General features: G+C 50.6%; 1 protein-coding gene across 1 annotated transcript in view; it reads left to right on the forward strand.

The window, feature by feature from the left end:
• XXYLT1 (xyloside xylosyltransferase 1) overlaps positions 1-4,248 on the forward strand; it is a 189,446-nt gene extending 185,198 nt beyond the window's left edge. The window contains exon 4 of the mRNA XM_008061926.2: positions 2,669-4,248. Within this exon, the coding sequence (XP_008060117.1) occupies positions 2,669-3,065 (397 nt within the window). The 3' untranslated portion in view covers positions 3,066-4,248. The remainder of the gene's footprint in view (positions 1-2,668) is intronic.
• The last annotated feature ends 7,428 nt before the right edge of the window (positions 4,249-11,676 follow it).

Genomic DNA, 11,676 nt, shown 5'->3' on the forward strand with positions numbered 1-11,676 from the left:
GGTGTTGAACCCACGGGCTCAGGCAGTCCACTCACCTCAGCCTCCCAAGGCGTGGGATTACAGGCTGAGCCATCAAGCCCAGCTTCTTTGTGGCTCCTTATTATGAAGTGCCTCTTCGTCCTGATAGAGTGGTGGTAGTGGGTATCACATTCCCAAGCAGCCACCTGGACTATGATCTCCTCCTGGAAGGATATTCTCTCCCCTTCTCTATCCCTCCCCCACTCCCATCTCCTGAGCCTGCAAGTTCTGTGCCTGATCAGGGAAGGTTTAGGAGCCTTCCTGCCAAGGTTGGTACGGGCACCGAGGGCTGTGGATGGCCTCTCTCCTCCCTGCTCGCTAGAGAGAGAAGCACTTTGAAGACATCCGAGCATGCTCAGTAGTTCCTGCTCCTCACTTAAGCCCATGAAATGCAGCCTCAGCAACTGCAGTGTTGTGTCCTCACAGTGTCCTACTCTCTGGTTACACCTAAAGTTGACAGTTGCATGGTCCGACCCACACCTGCCTTTCCATTGTTCTTGTTGGCCCGGTCATCTTGCTTACAGCCCCGCCATGCCAGTGCCCTGTGAGGTGCTGCGGGATCAGGAGGCAACACTCGTAGCCGGGAGAGCTTTCCTCTCCCAAGTCCTCTGGGGAGGAAGAGAGGAGGCGGGGAAAGATAGATGGACCTGTGGGTTCCATGGAGCGTGTGGCGGTCCAGGACCTCCATGGGCACAGACTCTGCCTCCCTGCTCCTTGTGTCCTCCCTCCCCCCGGGTCTGTCCTCCTCCCTGGTAAATGTTCCATTCCCACACCTCGAAGGGCAAATCGAGCACCTTGGTGGTAAAGCACCTGCCCCCTAGGCAGAGGGTCCCTCCCCCACCATGATTAGTGCCCTGGTCCATCTGGTAGGATTTTAGCTGATTTATAGCCTGGTCCTGAAATTAGCCTCTGGTAAAAAAAATAGGGTAAAGTGACGACAGTTGCCACACTGCATCCCAACCCTGTGTGACCCCATCACTGCTGGGTTTTATGGCTAGAAAGATGACAGATCTCAGTTTGCTTGAGAAGCTTATTTTTGCCAAGGTTGTTATCACCCACAGGCGCCAGGACTCTTTCCCACTCGTAGGCCAGCCATGGTGAAACTCAATGCACCGGTGGGCTCCTCCAGTAAGAATGTCCAAAGGGAATGCTTTTCCCTCGCTGGGATCAAACTCTCGGTGCCCTTTGTGATATGTGAGCCCTCAAGGAAGGCTTGAGGGCTTCCTGGACACATTCCCAGACACAGAGAAATGTGCTGGGACTGGAAAATGGACCCGCTGTGGGCCGCCTTGGACCGGGTCTCTGGCTTTATTCCCCCAGCACCTTCCACTTCACCACACAGATCCCATCCTGTGGCAAGCTAGGACAGTATTCTCAAGGGTCCTGAAAGTTATCTCCTCCAGGCTAGGAAGAAGAGTTGGTGCTGCCATGATGCACTGCCTGCCTGAAGGACCCGCTCTTTACCTGCCCCACCACGACACGGGTCTTCCAGTGTGCCTCCTTCCTCCAGGTCACAGGCATTTCTGCTGTGACCTCGTCTCTGTGGATGTGGGCTCGGGCGCCTCTGCCTGCCCCCCCTTGCAGCACACACAAGACTTTGACATTAAGGAGGTGGGAGGACAGAGTGACAAGCGCTTTAAACCCTGTCACTCACAGGGAAGTTTCTAGAGTTTTCTTCCCTCCTCCAAATGGAAGCATTTGTATAGAGGACCTATAAGGGTCGCTCTGGCTCTGACACCCCATTAACTATGAACTTAGACTAGTTTCTAAATCTGTCTAGGGAGAAATAGGAATTGAGGTGACATTCCCTCTAAACAGTCATCACCCAACTTGGTTTTTCTGCAGCTGCCTTTCACCCTAACCCATGGCATGTGCCCTGAGCTGTCTCCAGCCCTAGCCCCTGCCCCTGCCCAGCCTTTCTAGAAATGCGAGACTTGGTGTCTCAATAATGAGGCTTACTGTAAAGCAGAAAATGGGTTCGTTTCAACCTAGCTTCAACTTCCTGTGTCTTGACCAGGTCATTCTTCAGGATTACTTTCCCCGCTTCTCTCTCCCGTCTCCTTTTCAAGATGTCAGACACAAAGGGGTAGAACATTCTATCTAGGTTGTTGCTATCTTAAGAATGTGAGCTTTGGAGCCAAATGTCTGGGGTCAGTTCCTGCTTCTGCTGCTTACTAACTGTGTGCTTTGGGCAAATTACTTAACCTCTCTATGCGTCCATTTTCTCAGCTGTGAAATCGTGTATCATCTCATAGAAGCACCTATCTTTTTGGGGTTTTGTGAGAAGTAAATAGCCTGATCTAGAATGGTGCCTGGGACGTCCTAGGTCGACATGTCAGCTGTGATGAGGGTGATGATGACAATCATGATCATGATGACCTCATGGTCGTCATCCTGAGGTAGCAGAGGGTGGTGGAAAGAACGCCAGGCTCGGAGCCTAGAGACCTGGCTTCAGGTCCCAGCCCCACCGTGCGCTGGTGGCATGGTGAGGACTCCAAGCCTCAGAATGTCCCGGGTTTTGTGGCTGCAAAACTGAGGTGCAAACGGTATTTCCCTGCAGGGCAGTGGAGACATCCAGAACAACAAGGCCAGGAAGCCATGTCACCCCCACGCCCTGGGCTAACTCTGCTCTCTGTCTCTCTCTTTGCAGGCACACATTCTGGCAGTTCCGCCATGAGAACCCCAAGACCAAGGTTGGGGGCCCGCTTCCCGAGGGGCTTCCTGGCTTCAACAGCGGGGTAATGCTGTTGGACCTGGAGGCCATGCGCCAGTCTCCACTCTATGGCCGCCTGCTGGAACCGGCACAGGTGCAGCAGCTGACCGACAAGTACCACTTCCGCGGCCACCTCGGGGACCAGGACTTCTTCACCATGATCGGCATGGAGCACCCCGAACTCTTCCACGTGCTGGACTGTACCTGGAACCGGCAGCTCTGCACCTGGTGGAGGGACCACGGCTACAGTGACGTCTTCGAGGCCTACTTCCGGTGCGAGGGCCACGTCAAGATCTACCACGGGAACTGCAACACCCCTATTCTGGAGGACTAGGCACGTTCTCTCCCACCTTGCTCCTGGTGCCTCTGGATCTAGAAGAAAGACAGGGGCTCCTCAAGACAGACCCCGGGGCAATGTGAGAACTGCTAGGGAGACACTATGGGGCCATTCTCTGTGACCAAGGTGCTGAAGAGCTCCCGCCTGCTGGACACTGTTCTGGCCACCCACTGAGGACTGGCCTGTGTGTTGGGTGCTCGGGACCTTCTTCCTCCAGGGGACTAAGGCGTCATGAAGGACAATAACACAATCACATTCCAGTGGGCTGGACAGCAAGCACTTGAAGAGAAGGAAGGAAAGAAAATGGTGCCCCTTGCCGTCCACCCCCAAGGAATGGAAATCCTTCTAAGAATGGCCTTTCTTGGACCATTATACATTTAATTTAAATTGGCAGGCTTCCATTTGTGCGAAAGAATAAACAGGACTACTGTAGTTCCCGGTGAACCCTAGGCAAGAAAGCCAGGATTTTAACAACCAGCCCTGAGCTGAAGCATCAGGATGAATGCTGGCCCTCCACATCCTTACCCAGGGGGCTGTGAGCTTGTTCTCCTGATGCATCTGGCGTAGGGTGAAAGGTTGCTCCTCTCTGGAGACGGCCTTCAGGGCCAGCTGGGGCCCATGCAAGAAAAGCAGTCTCATTATTGTAGCCTTCACAGCTTTTATCTCCCAGCTCTGTCACAGATCCCCCACTGACCCTCATTCATCCAAGCCAACTCAAGCAACCAGACAGCACTCAGAGAACAAACCCACTATTAGAGAACAGAGATTGGCTGCCCGCAATGACACGTAGAAGAATTGTCTGGACTGGGAAGACTCATTCCCAGGAGCAGCCCAGAAGTTCTTGAATGTGACTGTGTGGGCTCAGGAAGGGTGTCACTCATGGGCTTTTAAGCATTCGGGTTTCTTTGTTTAAAAAAGTCATCCTCACTACTATTGTACCACATCAGCCCCTGTACCTTAGCAGAAATTATAGTGTCATTTCTTTCTCTTTTTTTTTTGATAGGGGCTCCTATAAGTGAGCTGCAGACACGAAATCCCTGGTGGTCCCTTTCATATGGTCCAACTGAAGTCCTTGGGGGAGAAATGTGGTAGCATTTTCATCTTTGTTTCCGTTTCATTTACTTTTTTATATATTTTCATCATGAGTGAGAATAGCTAATAAATAATCTTTGAAAAAACAGTGATTCTTATTGTGCATTCTGTGACCACAGTTTTTGGCTACATGGAGGTTCTGAATCAGGAGTGTAATGGGTGTTACCCAAAGCCCTCCCATGATTAAGCTCAGTATGCCCACAGGGGGTCTCAGGGCCAAAGGGAGTGTGTGTCCAAGAGCCAGCAGGGAGGGTAGTATCATTGTGTTTGGCTCAAAGCAGAGAGTCTAGCACCCATTCTAGGTACTGGTGGCTGGTCTATGCTGGGGAGCACAAACAACCCAGCCTCCTCATCCTCTTACCCCCCAGACTGCCAAGCTACGACATCCCCTGGCCACGTGCAGCACATTTCCCTCCTGGCCCTCTGTTGGGACAGAATCAGCCTGTTCCCTTGCTCACTTGGTTTCCTATTTATGGCTGCCAATTACTGAATGCCTGCTGGTGCCAACTATTGCATTGGGGGATTTGTGTGTGCTATTAAGAATATTCATGGACATCATTCCATTTCTGAAGTTTGCTATAAGAAAATATGAGAGATGTGGACAGAGTCATATACTACATGTTTATCCCAGCTTTTTTTATAATAGGAAAGAATGGGAAGCAACTTAAAATGCTGAAGAGAGAAGTGGATATATAATGTGCATCATGTTCATATAATGGAACACTTTGGGCATTAAAAATCCTATTTTTAAAGAATATTTAATGCCTCAGGAAATGCTAACAATGTGCTGTTAAGTAATGAATGCAAAATATAAGATTATATGTTCAGTATGATCCTAATTTTAAATTATATATGTAAGTGTGTATGTATACAAGTGTACACATATGTATGGTATATATAGAGATGTATACATACCACACATATGTGTTGAAAGAGAGGCAGGAAGATCACTTGAAGCTAGGAGTTCAAAACCAGCCTGGACAACATAGTGAGACCCTGTCTCTACAAAAATCATAATAATGATAATAAAATAAAAAGAGAGTCTATCCTGCTATATTTCATTAGTTCAACACCTAAAGAAATCATGTGTTTGAAACTACATTGTTTTTAAAAGGTCATTTCAGTGGGGAAAAAATGGGTTAAAGCCTAGAGAATTTTAGACTCACAATAACAAAGGTATTTTTCCGCCATAATTTCAATAATTAAAGTGTTTCTATAACTATGTGCATATTTTGTTATTGCAAGGGAAAAAAAACAATAAACTGGTCAGGCAAAATGGGCAAAAGCCAAACAACATCCCCTCATTAACTTTGGAGTTCACCTCCTCAGGAGCTTCCCTCTGTCACCAGTGGCCTTGACCTTCCAGCCCCATAGGGAACAGCAAAATACCACTGCACAGGAAACCTGGCCCAACTGACCCGGCCCAACTGACCCAGCAGCATGTGTCCCTGTGCTTTACCACAAGCAGCTTTGTGACAGGTTGTGAGTGCTGACTCTCGAGAGGGCTCTGTCACCATCAGTGTAATGTAAGCATGAGAGCTGTGCTAGGCTGTTTGCTTCATGAAAACATCCGCTGTCAAGTATATTCCTGCACATATGAGGAGGACAGAAATCTGGAAAGATAACACTTCTGGGTGCTAGGACCAAGGTGCTTTTTATCTTCATCTGTATCTATTTCTGTATTTTCCACAGTGAATATTAATTACTTTAAACAATTGTTTTAAATTTTTAGTAGAGACAGGGTCTTGCTATGTTGCCCAAGGCTGGTCTTGCTTCAAAGGATCCTCCAGCTCTGGCCTTCTAAAGCACAGGGATTACAGGCGAGAGCCACTGGACCAGCCTAGTTGCTTTTGTAATACATGCTGTACATTTTTAATCGCTATGCCTTCTCCCCAATTCTAGGTATCATACTGGATATTTTATAGCTCCTGGCTGGCCATGGTGGACATCACTCATAAGAAAACATCATCTAGCTGGGTACAGTGGCTCACACCTATAATCCCAGCACTTTGGGAGGCTGAGGCAGGACGATTGAGACCAGGAGTTCAAGACCAGCCTGGGCAACATAGCCAGAACTTGTCTCTACAAAAATAAATAATAAAATAAATTAGCTGGATGTGGTGGTACACACCTATAGTCCCAGCTACTCAGGAGACTGAGGTGAAAGGATCGCCTGGACCCAGGAGGTTGAGGCCGCAGTGAGCTGTGATCATACTACTTCCCTCCAGCCTGGGCAACAGAGTGAGACCTCAGCTCAAAAAAAAAAGGAAAAGAAAACACAATCTAGGCTGTCAGTTCTGCGACCTCAGCTTTCCCAATGGGTGCCCTAGTTCTCTAAATAAAAGTCATCTAATAATAGTAACTTCCTTGCTTTCGTTTCTCAGATGTTGGCATCTTTTGTGTGTACACAAAGTCCACCCTACAAATGATAATGTCCTTTTGGAAAGTGTGCAGCCTTATTGAGGAGATTTATTCTATGTGTGTCAAGGCAAACAGACTACAGCCTCTTCAATGGCATCTCATCAAGCTGACGAACAGCGGCATGTTGGTTCGGTGGGCACCCAACCGAGGCACACCAGGAGTTTGTAGGCTAGGGTAGTAAGGGCAGCTGTAACTTGCCACCTGCTTTATCTAAAGACCAAAGCTCTGCTCATTGTAACACTTCCTGGCTCATCTTAATATGTGAGGCCCAGAGGTTAGGCTAAATCTGGAGTGAGGCAGGGAGCAGACATTTCCAAGCAAGCAGGAGGGGCAGTGGGGAAAGCCCCACACCAGAGACAGGGGCCTACCTTTGAGTCCATGATCTGCCCTCCCTACATGGGCAACCTGGAAGGCAAGTTCGTCTCTTTCCCCAAATCTAGACATAGGTTATAAAAGCTCCTGCAGAGGAGTATTGTAGAAGGAAAAGAGATGTGTAAGGGCTTGGTAAACTGTGAAACGATGTGAGGGAATTCTGATGATTAAAATATTCCTTTTATTTTTTTTTTTTGAGTCAGGGTCCCACTCTGTTGCCCAGGCTGGTGTCCAGTGGCAGGAGCATGGACTTCGACTTCCTGGGTTCAGGTGATCCACCCACCTCAGCTTCCCAAGTAGCTGGGACTACAGGCACATGCCACTGAGCCCAGCTAATTTTTTTTTTTTTGTGGTAGAATTGAGGTCTTGCTATGTTGCCTAGACTAGTCTTGCACTCCTGGGCTCAAGTAGCCCTCCTGCCTTGGCCTACCAAAGCACTGAGATTATAGGTGTGAGCCACCGTGCTTGGCCAAAATATTTTTTAAATAATAAATTACAGCCATTTGGGGGCTCATGGAATATGTTGGTCACATCTCCCTAAGTCCAGTAGATGAACAGATGCTTGCTTGTGGGCTATCTTATTTTTTGCTAGCCACATCTCTCTACAGAATCCTGGGTGTGTCCGGCAGGTCAGGGGCTACCTCAGCTCACATGTGACTTACTGGGGGTGTCCAGGAGGTGGAGGCAGGGATACTTTGGCTCACAGGTAACCTGTCAGGAGTCCTTGGATAAACCTTTTTGCTCTCCAGGCCTTGGTTTCTTCATTTGTAAAAACAAGGGGGGGTGGTCAGGGATTGGACCAGATCTCTGGGTAGTACCCCTGCGTTAGCTGTTTGGAGCAATAGATGTTTCAGATGCATCCAACAGGATTCACACATGCATAGAGCAGGGAGGTAAAATCAAATACAAAACCCCCAGACCTCCACTCATTATTCGCCAACTTGGAATTTATGACCATCCAAACTGAAACTCACTCCCAATTTACTGTTAGCACCCCCCCCAGCTCCCTACCCCCTCCCACCACCGCCATTCTGGATAAAAGTGAAGGATGCAGGCAAACTGTGGAGGGATATTTGAAATCCAGAGAGAATCAACTGCCTCCCAAGAGCCCCAGACCCCTGATGATTTTTAACATTTATTTAATTTTTGAATCGGGCTCTCGCTGTGTTACCCAGGCTGGAGTGCAGTGGCATGATCATGGCTCACTGCAGCCTCAACCCCCTGGGCTCAGATGATCCTTCTGCTTCAAGCCTCCTAAGTAGCTGGGACTACAGACACATGCCACTATGCCCAGCTACTTTTTTTATTTTTTGTAGAGATGAGATCTTGCTATGTTGTTCAGGCTGGTCTTCAACTCCTGGACTCAAGGAATCCTCCCACCTCAGCTCCCCAAAGTGCTGGGATTACAAGAGTGAGTCACCATGGTTGGCTCCCCTCTGCTTATGATCCACTGGTGGCTATGCCAGCTAAAATCTTGTCTTAGCTTTTGGCATGTGTGACTGCTTCTTTGGGAGCATTTGGGGCTTCCCAGGCAGACAGACCCATACCCCCACCAGCTGTGCTTTGGAAAGTGCTGAATCACAAGCCCCAGCCAGGGAGACCAGGTCAAGCTGCCCCACAGGGCATGTTGAACAGACTAGCAGAGGCTTGCAAAGGACAAAAAACCTAGAGTGAAGTGAGGCTGCCTTCATGGGGGCTGGCTCCGCTCCCCGAGCTTCTCTACTCGCACCCCCATTCTGAGGGGGCAGAGGTGCCCCCACCATGCAGATACTTAGCAGCCTCAGAACCTCAGAGCTGGAAGGGCCTTTTCCTCTTCCAAGGCCAGCCGCCCTACTCCCTCCAGCCTCCCTTCCTGAGACTAGGAGTTTGCTCCAGCCTGCACCTGAGCCCCTGTGCAGGACCACGTGGAGCCTGCCAGCCTTCCTGGCCCCCATGTGGAGCAAGATAATGACACTCTCTGCTTCGTGATCCATGTCCACCACCACCACTCACTGTAAGGACCGCTCTCTATTCATTTGTCATTCCCTTTTATTACTGTATCGTGCTCCCAGCTCCCACCAGCCAGTCATTCTAGTGCATCTCTTTCTCACACTGACAGAAATCCACAGAGCCTTCAACCATGTACCTACCTCAGGAACCCTGCGTGGACATCCCAGTCCTTGTTGCTTACAGACCAGGTAAGAATTTGTGTTGTATATCCAGGAACAAAGGTAGACAGATGCTTGATTTTTGACTAAATGGTGCCAACTACTATCCCAAGATTGCCCTCCCCCTCACTTTCTTGCCAACCCCGTGTTTGTGTTCACATGTCTCCGTGGGCATCGATACATGTATGAATCCATGATCATATTGGAATCCTCCAAAGCGTGTGGCCCTGCGTTAGAGCTGCCTCCGTGTGAGTGCCATGATGCTGTCTCACCAGTTCCATAAGGAACAAGGACTGCGGTGTCCACACAAGGCCACTGCATGACCTTGGCCAGTGGGCGTATCTCTGTGAATTGGGGAGAATTTGAGCTGAGCTTACCACCCTCCCAAGACTCTGAGTAGGATGTGAGATGACCCAGAGGAGAAGACTTTCCAGTCCCTATATAAACCCCCACTCCCTTGCACTCCAGCCCATCCCATGTGCCACATGGAGCGTCAGGGTGGATGCATGAGCTGAGCCTCTGCAAAAGCTCTGCGGTCAGCCCAAGTCCTTCTAGGGGAGAGTCCTGGCTATCTTGTCCACACCTGAGCTGCCTCAGGGATGGAGCCTGGCGTCTATCCAGGGGAAGCCTCCCCTCCCTCACAGCAGACAAGACCCCCACACCCAGCCTGGCACCATCCAAAGCCCAGAGGAGCTTTGCACAGGCACAAGCAGAGGGCTGAGAGCGCCCGCCAGGTTTTGTAGGCTTTCCGTGCTTGCAAAGCCTGCCGTCAGGGACATGGGTAATCCTCATCTGTTCAAGCAGCAGAAAGCAGCAGGACTGTCAGTAATCTTTCAGGGCCAAGTGAACACATGCTCTGAAAATGTAAGTACTTGCCCATGGTCACGGGCAGACAGCTTCATGGTAAGCTTGGCTCGATCTTACTCTGGCCCACCTTTCAGGAAAATTAACCCAGGAAGTCATGACAACCCCTTTTTCGTCATTCCTTTTCCCTTTCCTCTGTGTCCTCTCCCCTTTCACCTCTCTCCTTTGGCCCAGCCTCCTTCCCCAGGGACCCCAGGATCCTCTTGCCACCCTAGAGGTTTGGAGACTTCCCAGTGAGGACTCACACCGTCTCACCAGCACCCATCCATTGTGTGCTATGATCCCACACCACTCTCGCCTCTCCCGCTCTGGGTTTCTGCTGTTCCCAGGAAGCAGATCCCAAGATGGAGGTTCGTGAGCAGGAGGCTTCCTGGGAGGTGCTGTGTGGGGGAGGAGGGAACAGTGTTGGACAGGGCGAAGTTGTGCTGTGAGACAGTCATGACAAGGCCTCTGCCAATCTCACACAGAGCTCCAGAGCCAGGGTGGCCTTGCAGAGAAGCCTGGGTTGAAACCTGGGAGCAGGGCCTTCAACCCTTGCCTGTCCAGTTCCTAGGCACGGCCTGTGCTGGGGTGAGGGCATAGCCTTGGCCAAGGCAGCTCTCTTGAGCCAGGGTTACTCTGCTCTGAGCCATCAGTGGTCAATACTTGTGGGGGAACAAGGCCCCCATCCTGAAGGGGGTTCTGGAAGCACACCTCAGTGTCCACTGGTGAAGCCTGGCCCCTGCAGGTCCAGCTGCCCACAACCTTCCTCTGCATCTGCCTCCCTGGCTCTCCTCTGAACTACTCTTGGTGCTTTCTCCTCAAAGGCCTGCAGCTCTGGGCATTTCTTGCTTCAGCTCTGCTTCTTTCAGGTCTCTTGGTCCCCTTCCCTGGGCAAGAGCCCAGGCCTTGGCTGCCTATGTAGACCTGCTGCCTCTCCATAGTGACATTGCCCAGGATGTTGCAAACCAGTGTGCCCCTAGGTGCCAGGCCAGTCACAATGGCAACTCTTGGGAAGGTTGCCTACTGTTTGTAGGGGACAAAGTCCTACTCTTCTGTCCCTTCTCTCCAGACTTGAATCCCTGAAGGTCCCAGTGGCCCATACGGATCTGTGACTGGCCCCGAACACACTGACAGGCCGTAGGGCTGGCGCTCAGCATGGAGGATCAGGGCTTCGGCCACCTCGGCAGACAGGTGAGGTGCTCTCCAGAGGGTAAGCGCCCCGCCACATGCAAAGGGCATCTTCCCTTGCCAGGGATGATGCAAGATGTGGCTTCCTCTGGGGTTGCCTGTTGCGTATTGCCGGGGGTGGGGGGGGAGTCAGAAGGATTCTGTGGACACAGCATGCACTTTGAAGGAGAAGCCCAAGTTGACATTCCAGCTATGGCACTGTTCATTTGTGCCTGTCATAGATATTTACCAAACCCCTACCATAGTTGTAGAAAGACAACTAACCCCATTGGAAAATGGATCCTCCAAACCCCCAGCACATTCAGGTCCCAGCTCTGGAGGTTCTGCTTTCTTCTAGGAAGGGGATTCTCCCATCACTCATGGCAGGACAGACTCCTTAGAAAAAGACTTCCCATATTCGTCACACCCCCTTCCCTCTTTCCACATGGTAGCCTCCATTTTCTGCAAAAAGGACTGGCTGAGGCAGAAGGATCGCCGGAGCCCAGCAGGTCGAGGCTGCAGTGGCCAGGAGCGGCCACTACACTCCAGTCTGGGCGACAGAG

This window comes from Carlito syrichta, unplaced genomic scaffold, assembly GCF_000164805.1.
Source record: "Carlito syrichta isolate Samal-C Ts95f unplaced genomic scaffold, Tarsius_syrichta-2.0.1 Scaffold305641, whole genome shotgun sequence".
Taxonomy (NCBI): domain Eukaryota; kingdom Metazoa; phylum Chordata; class Mammalia; order Primates; family Tarsiidae; genus Carlito; species Carlito syrichta.